This window comes from Stegodyphus dumicola, chromosome 4, assembly GCF_044657685.1.
Source record: "Stegodyphus dumicola isolate Sdum_Otavi_A_Nest chromosome 4, ASM4465768v1".
Classification (NCBI taxonomy): Eukaryota; Metazoa; Arthropoda; class Arachnida; order Araneae; family Eresidae; genus Stegodyphus; species Stegodyphus dumicola.
In genome coordinates this window covers 233,898,154-233,911,355 of record NC_140771.1, presented here as the reverse complement: position 1 = coordinate 233,911,355, position 13,202 = coordinate 233,898,154, and the positions used below count along the sequence as shown (strand labels likewise).

General features: G+C 30.9%; 2 protein-coding genes across 6 annotated transcripts in view; one reads left to right on the top strand and one right to left on the bottom strand.

The window, feature by feature from the left end:
- The window catches only part of LOC118184910 (tyrosine-protein kinase CSK-like), a 65,708-nt gene extending 62,567 nt beyond the window's left edge, over nucleotides 1-3,141 (bottom strand). The window contains exon 1 of one of the 2 annotated variants that reach the window (XM_035354650.2): nucleotides 2,988-3,141. The gene's annotated coding sequence lies outside the window, so the exon portion shown is untranslated. Of the gene's footprint in view, nucleotides 1-2,708; nucleotides 2,730-2,987 lie in introns of those variants that run through there. The other variant, XM_035354659.2, reaches the window with a different exon arrangement.
- A 142-nt stretch (nucleotides 3,142-3,283) lies between these two features.
- LOC118184922 (glyoxalase domain-containing protein 4) overlaps nucleotides 3,284-13,202 on the top strand; it is a 57,102-nt gene continuing 47,183 nt past the window's right edge. The window contains exon 1 of one of the 4 annotated variants that reach the window (XM_035354666.2): nucleotides 3,284-3,440. In XM_035354666.2, coding sequence (XP_035210557.1) covers nucleotides 3,351-3,440 — 90 coding nt within the window. In that variant the 5' untranslated portion in view covers nucleotides 3,284-3,350. Of the gene's footprint in view, nucleotides 3,441-3,799; nucleotides 4,058-4,974; nucleotides 5,238-13,202 lie in introns of those variants that run through there. The other 3 variants (XM_035354686.2, XM_035354680.2, XM_035354671.2) reach the window with 3 other exon arrangements.

Below are 13,202 nucleotides of genomic sequence, written 5' to 3'. Positions count from 1 at the left end.
AATACTTGTCAACATCTAGAAAATTATCCTTTAAAAAGACATGCTATTCTACATAGATATACACATGAATATGCTTAAAGCAAGATAAAAGTTACTGCATGTATTAATAATGAAAACTATTTCTTTACATAAAGAAAGTTGAACCATAACTGATTTAGGAAATTATAGTTTATAATCATACATTTATACTGATAAATGGGTACAACTCTAATATACGCCCTAATTTCACCAAATGTGGCGATATGTGTTCTGAGCTGGTTTTTGGCGCGATTGCGTGTTCTATGGCAACCCTGTTGACATTGAAAAATCTTTCACTGGAGCTCATTGGTTCGCATCTGTGTCTGAGAAGATGGGAGGGAAAGATAAAATAGTAGTTGTTGAATTGAAGTTCGGCAAAAGGAAATATGATTGTGGCTATTCTGTTGAGGGGTAGTGGGTATTTCGAAGTGTGGAAAGAGGGTCTGGGAGATTATTTTTAATGGCAGTGCATGATAGAAGTGGGGATTTGTGATTTTATTTATTTGTGAACCATAGTATAAATTTTCTGGATAGTGTGTCTGGCTGTCGTGTAAATACAATAGTGATTACGTGGCAGCATGTTAAAGGCGGTATGAAATTTATATTTCTGCTATTCGAAAACGCATTAATTCATGGTAAGTGCATTTTATGTTATCCTTGTTCTTATTTTGTAGAATGTTATGTTCATTGGTTCTTTAGTATGAATTTCTGTCGTTATTGTTGTTTTTTTAAATTGTTTGAAATTTATTGTAGTTTATTTTGTTGTTTATTGTCTACACTGTACAATTCGTAGATGTTTTTTAAAGTTCAAACAGAATGCTGTGTACATGGTATTATTTGAAATTTATTGTTGTTATGTTATTTTATTAAAGCGAGGAGTGCGTAGATCGTAGATTCCTTCCTTGCCTAAATTGTGCAATTCGTAGAATTTTTTTTAAAGTTTAAACAGGATACTGTGTACATGGTATTCTTTGAAATTTATTATTATGTTAATTTATTAAAGCGAGGTGTGCGTAGTTTGTAAATTCGTTCATTGCCTACATTGTGCAATTCGTAGATGTTTTTTTAAGTTAAAACATGTCGCTGTGTACATGGATTCTTGTCAAATATTTTTGGTTAGTTTTTGCTATCTAAATTTTTTGTTTTTGTTTCAGATTTTTAGCTAAATTGTGTGTTCAAAACGTAGTTTTTGCATGTGCGAAAACCGCGTTTTTGGAGACATTTTAGGCTAAAAGTTCAAAATGTAGACAAAAAATTTAGATAGTAATATGGCAGCGTGAAGTTTCTCGCCAAAAATATTTGGCAAGAAATTTGGCGACTTGAGGGCGCATATCAGAGTAGTTCCAATAAATGCCATGTAAAGTGACAATAACACGAAATAATAAGGCTCTGATGAAAAATTATATAGTATACATTACCTGATGATGAAAGTTAATAAAATGTTTGCTTTTTTTTAAAAAGGAAAATAACCTAAAAATATACATACATATATATGCATGCATATGTGAACCCATTCATCTATCCATAGATGCATACATACATTTCTGAATCTGGTCATGATAAGAGATGAAGGTTAGAGTAGAGAGAAGGGTATCCCTTGTATTATCGCGAGGTTGTTGTTTCATTTATGGTAGCCTGAGTAGTTGAATGTTACGGAAACCCTTTTATGACATAATTGGTTGCATGATTGCAGTAAATTTGTAAGGGCTTGTGTGCATGTTTATTAGGAAGTACACTGCTCGTTTTGTGGTTTAGATGGTAAAATGGCTGAATGTGGTAAGATTAATTTGAAGTTTCTGTATGATTTGGAAAAAAAAGAGAAAAAGAGCATTACTTGACTGGTGTGTAAATGAAGGTTTACTTAGTTGCCATTAATTAAGTGTCCTGTTTGTAGGAAGGAATGCATACTAATGTAGAATGTGTTTGTAGGAAGGAAATGTGTACAATACAAAATTCAGATATTCCAAGTAAAAAAAAAAAAAAAAAAAAAAGTCAGTATAGTAAAAAATTTCAGAATTGTATATTCATTTCATTTTTAGGTTTTCCAAATGCAAAACAACTCCTTATATACAATGCCATACTAATTAAAGGAAACAATAATGTTACATATGTATATTTCAGAAATTTTCCATTATATATATAGGATTATAATATACATAATAGATATAAAACAGTTCTCACTAATACAAGAAATAAACAAAAATGTACTGCTTTCAAATGCAGAAAATTTGGCCAATTCATGCATATTTCTTTTCTGTTCAAAATCAATGCCAAAATGACCAGAAAAAAATTAATATTAATTCTTTACCTAAATCTTTTGTTTATTCTGTAACTTGATTCTAATACACAGATATCAAAACATTTCATTAAAAAATTCATGTATTTAAAACACTTTTCCCTATTTACGAGATTTTAATGCTTTTCTCAACAGAAAATTCCTACTTTGTAAAGTAACCTAAAATCCCGGCATTCTGAAATTATCAATCCCAATATTGTTTACACTGAAACGTAGCAAACGATATGTTATTTATAAAACTCCTACATTTTAGTTATTCTATAAATGAAATACACTTGAATCGGATTTCATAATATTTGTTTCATGAAAAGTTTCTAAATTGACACTTGAGCAAAAGAAATCTTTCAGCGATATTTCATAATTTTCATTCCCAGTATAAAAAGTTGACACATACTATTCCAGAGCAGTCATAAGCACTTCATAACCTAAGTAACAACGATACATTTAAAAGCGAAACTATTGTAATGTATGATACACATAAGCAACAAAATATCATAATATACTTGGTGAGTGGTATTTTGACACAAGCAGGTAGGCATATCTGTGTTATCAACGAACCATCACTCGATACAATATTTGCTTGCTCATTGAAATAACACAATTTATATAAGTACATGTAAGTCTTATATATAAGTACATGATTTAAAGTTTTTTCTTAGTGTAGAAAACTTACCACACAATGCATACACGTGAAAAATAAACACAAAATAACAGACATTACACTTAAATTTCGTTTGCACGGTTGGCAACTTTCAGCGATACGAAATGAATGCTTGGAATGTTGAATCGCCAAGGTAAATAATTTAAATGAAATAAACAGAAACAGTTCACTATCGTCTATAGATAAACATTATCGTTAGTAATAACAGTATCGATAAACTAAAGATAGAAGCTTTTGCTCCGAACGCCTTTTTCGTAAAGGAACATTTCGGCTATTAATTTATGTGAACTTTCTTGAGTGGCAACACTCATAAAAATCACACAGACCAAAGAATCAAAAAGTGCGAAAAGCGAAACTTGTGGCTGAACCTGAACCATGGCGGCAAGGCGTGCTTTGCATTTTGTTTTTAAAGTGGGAGACCGAAAGGAAACCATTAAATTTTACACCGAAATTTTGGGAATGAAGGTAAACTGAAAGAATTGAATTGTAAAATTTAAATACCTTACTTTAAATACTTAAGTATTTTTAATGTTAATATTTCTACGCCATGCCCAGCATATTAAATTGGTTGATCTTTACTGTACGGTACCCCTTGGTTTCTGTCTGAAAAAATCGCCAAGTGGTATTGGTTGTCCGTGAAATCTGGAAGCCCAATGCGTGAAATAGGTTTTTCAGTAACCCTAATGTTGATAATGTTGGCGAAACTAGCCTTTGGGAAATTTTTTTTTTTTTTTTTTTTTGTCATTAAAAAGGTTTTTTTTTTTCTAAGAATATCACCAAGCGTATTATGATAAACTTAGATTTTGGTTATTTGGTTATTTTTTATAATAGTAACTCTTTCATATGGACCCGAGTTTGGTTTTCAGTTGCAGTGTTTGTTTGGATGTATATGGTATGTCTTGGATTTCAAACTTGCTATTATTTTGCTGAGGGTACTATCATTTGAGTATGTGTGAGGTGGGTAAGAGGATGAATGTTCATTAACAGTGGATGAGCCAAAGCGACCAAAAATTTAACTGAATTGCTTACATGGTGGATGGAGGAGATGGTGGGAAGCGTGAACATATGCATGTGAAAAAAAGGTATGTTAAAAAAATTGATGTTTCATTTATTTATTCATCTCTGTGTATTAATTTAGAAGTCAAACAACAAAAATCAGAGTTATACTTTCAAATTTTCACAGGACTAGTTTTATTACATAATAAATACATAATATTACATAATAAAATGCTTTATATATTTAACTGAGGCTAAATTACTTGTATTTAAAATTTATAGACCGATCCATATGGCCTCAAATTCAAATTACATGCCGGGTAATGCATTATATGAAAACAGCCTGACTGGCCGAAATTTTCTTTTACTAAAATGAATTGATTTCATTTAACAAAACAACATTTTTTCAAACCAAACTAAATTTTGAAATTTTTTTACAACATATTTATTCAAATATACATAAATAGTAATATTAATGACAGGAAGAAAAAAATTACAACTGATATTTAGTTTCCGTCTCAAATCTAAAGATTGTTATCTATAAGAAACTTCTGTAACACTTCGTAATTCAAACATATCGACAGCTAATTATTAAACTTTCAGACTGACATTTATTTTAGATAATTCTATTGTACTGAATAAACTGCTTAATACCTTACTTTTTAACTTTCATTAAAAATAAATTATGATATTTTTCCAAGTAGGATAAATCTTAATAATGACAATCTCTTAATAATAATAAATGATAATCTTGCTTTTATTTATTAAATTTTTCAGTTAGAGTAGACTTTAAGCACCCCTTGTATTATGGCGAAGTTGTTTCATTTATGGTAGCCTGAGTAGTTGAATGTTATGGTAACCCTATTGTGACATAATTGGGTGCATGATTCTGGGAAATTTTGAAGCATGAGATGTTTTGTAAGAACTTTTGTGGTGTGTGTTGCTTTTATTGTTTAGACGGTAGAATGGCTATACTTAAGTAAGATTAATTTGAAGTTTCTGTATGATTCAGAACGAAAGGAGAAAAGGGCATTGACTGGTGTGTAAATGAAGGTTTACTTAGTAGCCATTATAAGTGTCCTGTATGTAGGAAGGATATGCGTCTAGTCGAATGTAAAAACCGTTTAGATGGATTTGTAGGAAGATAGGTTCAGATGTGGCGACGCCAATACACGGATTCAAGTTCAGATAATTTTAGGAAGTTTTTGGATGCTGTTAAGGAATTTTGTGTGCCACAAACTAAAGATGAAGGAACTTGTAAATAGGGTAAGTGGATATTTGCTTTTTGTAGTACTTAAATATATAACATGTTTTTCCTTTTTATGTTATTTTGTTTGGTTTAAAATGTAGTTTATTGAGATTATGTATTTTTTGTTTGCCTGTATTGTAGAATTGGGTGCTCCTTTGACTTCTTTAATGAAAATATATTGATGTGTACATGGACAAAGTGAAGGGAGTGCACAATGCAGGTTTGTGCAATTCTTGGATTTTTTTTAAGTGAAAATAGGTTGACGTGTACATGGATAAAGTTTGCACAATGCCATTTTTTGTGCAACTCGAGGATTTTTTTAAAATTGAAAATAGGTCGATGTGTACATCAATACCGAGCTTGGGCAATTCTTTGTCTTGTTATTTTGGCTTTGCATAGTGGCAATTTTTGAGGCAGAAATCACCGTTATGTAAGCCAAAATAATTTGCACAAACTTAGAATCCATGTATCGCCAAGGGTACCCTAAAATATACTTTTACCAATTTTTCTCTGATGCATACAGAAAAAATACACGTTTGTATGTAAATAATCATTCCTTATTTCTTACTACCATGGCATTTTGATTTTGATAAAGTTCGCAACCTTGGAGAAATAAAACTAGAAACTATCTTCATCAACAGTTGTAGATGCTCACTGTCAATCCTTTTCTTTTTTTAAGTTTATTGATTTTTAGCTCTGGGAAACAAAGCTGTTCACATATAAATATACTCCTAAATGAAGAGATTATTCTTACAGCAAAAATTCTTTAACTCAGGATATTTATCTTTTGAAAAATACAAAAAAAGGAGTACATAAAAAAGTGGGTGAATCTTTACATTATGGTAACTTGGCGATTTTTTGGTGAGCAACCCTGCTACAGCAACCTGCTAGTTTTGTTTTGGATGACATTTTGTTTTCACAAAGGAAAAGCTTTGGTTGATCTTTACATTATGGGCCCACCAGCGGCAACGTCGCTGAACACTGGTAGTTCGGTCCGAGGTTCGAATCCCACGAACGGGCTGGCTGCATGGGTGTTTTCGTGGTTTTCCCCATGTGTAACGTGTATACGAGCCAGTTTCCCTTAAAAAGTCCTCCACGAAGGCATCCCTCCCTTAAGGCAGATAGCCCTCGAGTGCTTTGCCGTAACCTAATAAACCAAACCAAAACCTTTACATTATGGTAACTTGGCATTTTTTTGGCGAAAATTTGGCGACCAACTCTCCTACAGCAACCCTCTATTTTTTTTTCCCCGCCGCCATTTTGTCTTCACGAAGTAAAGACATGTTTCTTTTCTTTTTATCTACTGAACACTTCTTCCAACAATCTACTAGCCGAATTACACTTATGCTAGAAATTTTATCTTACAAAACTGCTTAATCATGACAAATATTCACTGCAAAATTGGGAAAAAGTGCACAATACCATACTCCTTACGCGTTTTTCAAAATAACACATACACATAAACCATGTACACGCCGACTTATTTTTACTTAAAAAAAATCCCAGAATTGCACAAAAATGGCATTGCGCACACTCTTCACTATATCCATGTACACTGCTTTTTTCTCATAAATTAGAAAAATTTCACGAAAATACATGACAATTTTCTCGATCTTTAAACCCGGTAAAAAGAACATATATGAAATTACCTGATCGCGAAAAAGTATTTACCCTTTCCAAATATGAACATTTCCACAGATAAAATAAATAAAATATCCAAAAACTTTTACCTCTAAATCATCTATTACATTATACACGTCACCAACGAATTCATACCGCAAGCATTACAAATACTTAGTATCAAATATTTAAATTATTTCCATGCACGTTTATTTCAACTTAAACGTATACCAAATTCCTACAAACTTAAAATTCACAAAATAACTATCATTTAATTAAAATATCACTAAACCATGTACACGTCGACTTATTTTTACTTAAAAAAACATCCCAGAATTGCACAAAAATGGCATTGGGCACATTCTTCACTATATCCATGTACACTGCTTTTTTCTCATAAATTAGAAAAATTTCACGAAAATACATGACAATTTTCTCAATCTTTAAACCCAGTAACAAGAACATATATGAAATTACCTGATCGCGAAAAAGTACTTACCCTTTCCAAATATGAACATTTCCACATAAATAAAATATCCAAAAACTTTTACTCTAAATCATCTATTATATTATAAATGTCACCAACGAATTCATACCGCAACATTACAAATACTTAGTGTCAGATATTTAAATTATTTCCATGCACGTTTACTTCAACTGAAACGTATACCAAATTCCTACAAATATAAAATTCACAAAATAACTATCATTTAATTAAAATATAATTAAATTAAAAAACACTACTTAAAATATAAATGAGCCCATACATTAAATTAATAAAAATTACCTTACAATCCTAATTACTTTAAACTAAATCATTGCTAATAACAATTTTCCCAATAATACCAAATTCCTTTACTTCCACCTTACATTTAGAACAATGCATAAAAATATTATCCTCAAATAATTAAAAATACTAACTTACCTCATCTTCTTCAGAATCTTGATTACGTGTCCGATAAACTTTTCTTTAGTTACGGCCATGGGATCCAAAAATTCACGAACACTGTTTCTCACAACACAGAATAAACCAAATACAAAATTTCCAGATTTTTTCCCGATTTCCCCCCCCCCTTTTCCGATTAAAGAACCGTAATTCGTCCATTAATATCACATGACATATCCCATGATCTCTCATTTCTCTCACACAAAATAATGCGTAATCGGAACTGAGTACTGCTCACATTATTAGTCCCAGGTAGTTACCTTTATCGCCTCCAAAATGTCGCCATTACCAGTTACCATATTGTAAAGATCAACCAAAGCTTTTTTTTTCTCTCAATATTTTTTCCAACAATCTGCTAGCTGAATTATGCTTATACTAGAACTTTTATGGAACAAAAATGCTTAATCATGACGAAGATTAGGTGCGAAATTGGGAGAAAGTGCAGAATCGCAAACTGCTTGCCGCGTTTTTAAGAATTGCTCATGCACGGTATCCATGTACACGTCGACCTATTTTCACGTAAAAAAACATCCCAGAATTGCACAAAAATGGCATTGTGCACACTCTTGACTTTATCTATGTACACATCGACCTATTTTCACTTAAAAAGTCAAAGAAAATTGACAAAAATCCAATTCTTCTTACTCTTGTAAAAAGTGCCAAACATATAAGTTGGCGATTCAATTTAGAAACTTAGAAACAATTTCGCTGCACTTTAGCAGCGAAATTGTTTCTAAGTGCTTATTAGCTAAAATCACGATTGGAATTTTCCGGAAAATGTCACATTACACGTCTCATGATCTCTCATTTCTCTGAGACAAAATAATCTGTGATTCGAAATGTGTACTCCTCAGATTATTGCTAAAGTCCTAGCTAGTAATCTTTATTGCTTTATCAAAATGTTGCCAAACTACCTGTTACCATATTCTAAAGATTAGCCAAAAAGTGTATTTAAATTAATTTGATACCTTTGAATAAGATTTATATATCTGTGTAAATTATCTATTCTGTTATCCAGACCAGAGTCATCACTAAATGTTTTGCTAAACTTGCCAACAGATTGATTTCTATGAAGTCACCAATTTTTACTTTTAAAATAGCTACAATGCTTACATTCAAAAAAAGCAAAAGAATGCATTCAAAACTGGCAACGAGAATACAGATTCTAAAGATGTTCACTTTTTTTTTTTCTTATTTTTGTATTTTACCACAGCTTTGAAAATCTGGGACTTGCCTAATGATGAAACATTTTCCATACAATTTCTTCAGGAACAAAGAATCATTCGCTCACGAAGAAATTGCATGAAAATACACAAAATGAAGTTCTACTTCAGTTCAAAAAAGTACTAAAATAGAGATGAGAAGATGCGAATTTGAACATTTCAGCATTAATTATAATTTTATCAATCGTGATACTACCAATCATACTCAAACTTTTGAAAAGTTGGACAGCACGAAATAGACTTCAACACGGCATTGAACGTAACCAATTCTTATTTGAGGTAATGTGGCGCCAGCAGCACCCTAAAATGCAAATCTTTTGAGACATTTTAAATGATATCCACAGTTTCATGCCTCTGCATTAATCTCAATTTGCTAAATTCCCTAACCGATTTTTTCCCCTAGTTTCTTTGGTAAGTTGTTTAATTTACATTAAAAATTTATAATTTTAGGAATATTTTTTATGTTTTTTTCCCCCCTTTGGACCTTTCTTCAATTAAACTGTACTGCAAATATTTTGGAGATTATTTTTAGGCTTCAAATTTTTCACTAGATCATCAGCTTTTGGCAATATCTGAATACAGGCCAATACCTAAATTAATTAGCTACATTTGAAGATTTTCTGAGGCATTACTTATGTTAATAAAAATAATATCAGAGTTGACTCCAAATCATTAAAAATCTTACACATTTCTTCAAATTCTTGTCTTAATAATTAATGTTATAAACAGTGCTAATTAATTTATGAGAAATGTATTTATGGGCAACGTAAAAATACTTCTTGGGGCCATATGTGGCCCACATACCATCAGTTTAAGATCATTGGTCTTATATACAAAGCAAGAGATAAGAAGAATAAAAGCGATGAAAAAAAATCACTCGTTTTGAAATTTAATTTTAAATTCCAGAAAGCAAGAGGGTAAATTCAGAGTAAACAGCAATTGAGCATAGTTGAAACAATTTTTACATGAAGTATTCTTTCATTTGAAGAAGGGAAGAACATCTCATTACTTATTCTCATATTCTTAAAACAACTCAAATAATTTTAAACAATTAAATGTGCTCAAATTAACTGACAAATCTTTTTATATTTTGATGACGAAATCGCATAAAACATTATTTTCTCTCTATGCATCATTTTTAATAATAATAACATGAAACTTACTGAGGTATATTATCACATTATCGAGGATATCACATTATAAAAATTATCACATTATCGAGGATCAACATTAGATGCAGAACAACTCTTCCAAAGGAATTATTATTAAATAATGGAAATAAAGCAAGAATCATTATACGGACATTCACACTGACACAAATTTTACATTGATAATTATCATTTAACGTCAAAGGAAAAGCTTTTATTTATTTTCGTTAAACAAAAACTTGAATTTTCTTTACAAATTATTAATAAAATGAAACTTAAATCCTATTTTTGAATAAATCATTTTATTATACAGGCAATTAAGTGTTTTTTTATTATGCATATGTGTTTTAGCAGTTGGGTTATTGATAATATGCAGTAAGATATTAATTTTCCTTCTTTAAATCTTAAAATTTCAATGATTTGCATTATGTGGCCACTTAAGTTCCTTATTAGAAATTTAATCTATCCACTATTGAAGGATGGGCCGCATTCGAATCCTTGAGGAGGCACGGTTGTAACTGTCCGTCCTTTCATAAGAGACAACGGCAGCCTCATATTGGGTGCCTTCACAATAAAAAGGCTACTTTTTCTGGAATTAGGAGTGGCCATTACTGAATAGGCAAGTGCCCACCACTGGATAAGAATAAAATAAAATAAAAAATATTCGTTCATGGAAAGAAGTTAAAGTTTTAAAATTCTTTTATAAAATGTATATCAATTTGTTTGCAATTTGAACCATTAAATATGATGGATAAGACTTTAAACTGTGGTAAAAAAAAATGTATTTATATCAGTGTTATCTGAAGTTTCAATGATAATTTGGTACTTGCATATTAGCATAACTACCAAGGTTTAATTTGGTAATTTGTTAGAGAAGAAAAAGAATGATGACTTATATTTAAAAAAAATTGCATGCACATATATTTTACATTATAATTACATATTTATCTTGAAAGTCAATCAGTAAATCTTGTAAATTTTTTTTTTAACCTGTTGGAAATTTTGTGGATTTCATTTTTTTTTCTTTCTTTTTTAACCTGTTGGAAATATTGTGGTTTTCTTTTTTTAAGAATCAAGGCAAGTATTTTCTTAAAGAATTCTACAGCAGACTACTAAATTCTGTACTACAGTTTTTTCTGTTGGGACCAAATCCCTTAAGTAGGTATTTTAAAATTTAAAACAAAAATGATCACCAATTTTCTGTAAAAACAATGGCATTTGTAGTGCAATAAAAAGAACTTGCATAGAAATGGAGACATTACTTACTAAAGCTGAAGATTTGTCATGTGAATGGTTTCTAAAATTGACATCTACTAAAGTATTGTAATCCATAAACACTGAAATTGAACAAATGTCTTTAAGTGGCTCATTACTGGTATGTTAACTTTAATTTGGCTGACATTTGCACAAATGATTTATTGCTATCCTTCCTACTAATGTGTGTAATCAGGGATATGAGGGGAAGTATGAGAATTTTAAAATTAATTAATTTGTGGTCAATGGTATGGATAGAGGAGGGTGACTTGCTCCAGATGCCACATTTTTCAGACGTGATACAGTTTTATGGAACAGAAAGAAGTAACAGAATTTGATAACTGAACACGGATTTCTCTTAGTAATAGAGAAAATGAAGCAAAAATTAGCCCTTTTAAAACTTTTAAAAATTTAGTCTAAAAACAATGTTTTCCATTGGGAATGACAATGTAGCTATTGTTAATAATCTTCAGAATGCTATTCCAAATGTTGTAATAATGCTGCAAATTTTCCTTGCAATTATTGTGTTACCAATGTTAGAGAGTTTTTTAAATGAAAATTATTTAACAAGTACCTAAGGCCTACAAAATGAGTATGTTACCTTTAAAAAATCTTAGTATACTCTTTACTGAACAGCAACTGGAGTAGTGAAATAAACCTCTACTGGTATATGATTGATCAAATAACATTTCAGAATATTACAATTCAAGTTTGAGCTAAAAAATTATCTCAGAATTAAAATTCTGCCTCCTTCCTAAGTACTCTTTTGGGTAATTATTTGACTTTAGATATTTTATAGCTTTTTTGATGTTTATGTGAAAGAGGTGAAAATTTCAGAGACCACCACAGGCAGCAAAATTCTGGCTATTCCACTATTGTTGGTCTAAGCTCTGATTTATTTTTATTTTAAAAAAAAAGTGAGATCTAATACTTTTGTCATTGTAGTAAAAACTATTTTGGATAAATGTATTTATTCAAAATATTATTAACTTGTATATTAAATCATATATTTAAATAAATAATTTACATGCAAAGTTTATGCTCATATTAAATCTAGAGATGTGTGGCAGGCGCTTGAAATAGCTATGCATAGTTAGTTATTGAGGAAATCATTATAAGTAAAGTACTAATGCAGCACTGCCTCCATATTCATGAATAATATATTCCTGGAGAAGGAAAACAAAGCATGATTTATGCAAGATTTTGAAACTTACTGTGAATATTTGAAATCTTTATAATAGGAAACCACATGAAAAAAATGGGATATTTATGCAATACAGTCAAAAGTCTTTAATCCGGACATCCATAATCCAGAATGATCTATAATCCGGACCTCAAAGCTACAAACTTTCTCTGCATGCGCAGACGCATTATGCGTCTACGCATGCGCATAATACCTGTACGCATAAATAAAAACATCTGCCCTGAAGATAAGGATAGTGCTGACAGATCAACTTCCAGTTCATTGCATGCCGCGACGTTCCCCCCATCCCACAGAGCAGCTTGAAATTGATAAACAGATTTCAGAATGGTTAGAGAAACAAAGGATATGCCTTTATCCATTTTTTGCAGCAATTCCACTTTTTGGTTTGACGGACATTGAAGCATACTTTCACTTTGTAGATCCTTTGGCAGCTACAGCATCGGAAATTCTATTTGACATAATTGAAAGTTCAAGCTTACTTTTATAAAATTGCTCTAACAGTCTGCAAAAAATAATAAGCCGGATCTAATTCAAAGACTAAGGAACAACGCAATCTGCAACATTAACTGAAATAGATAATTAGATAA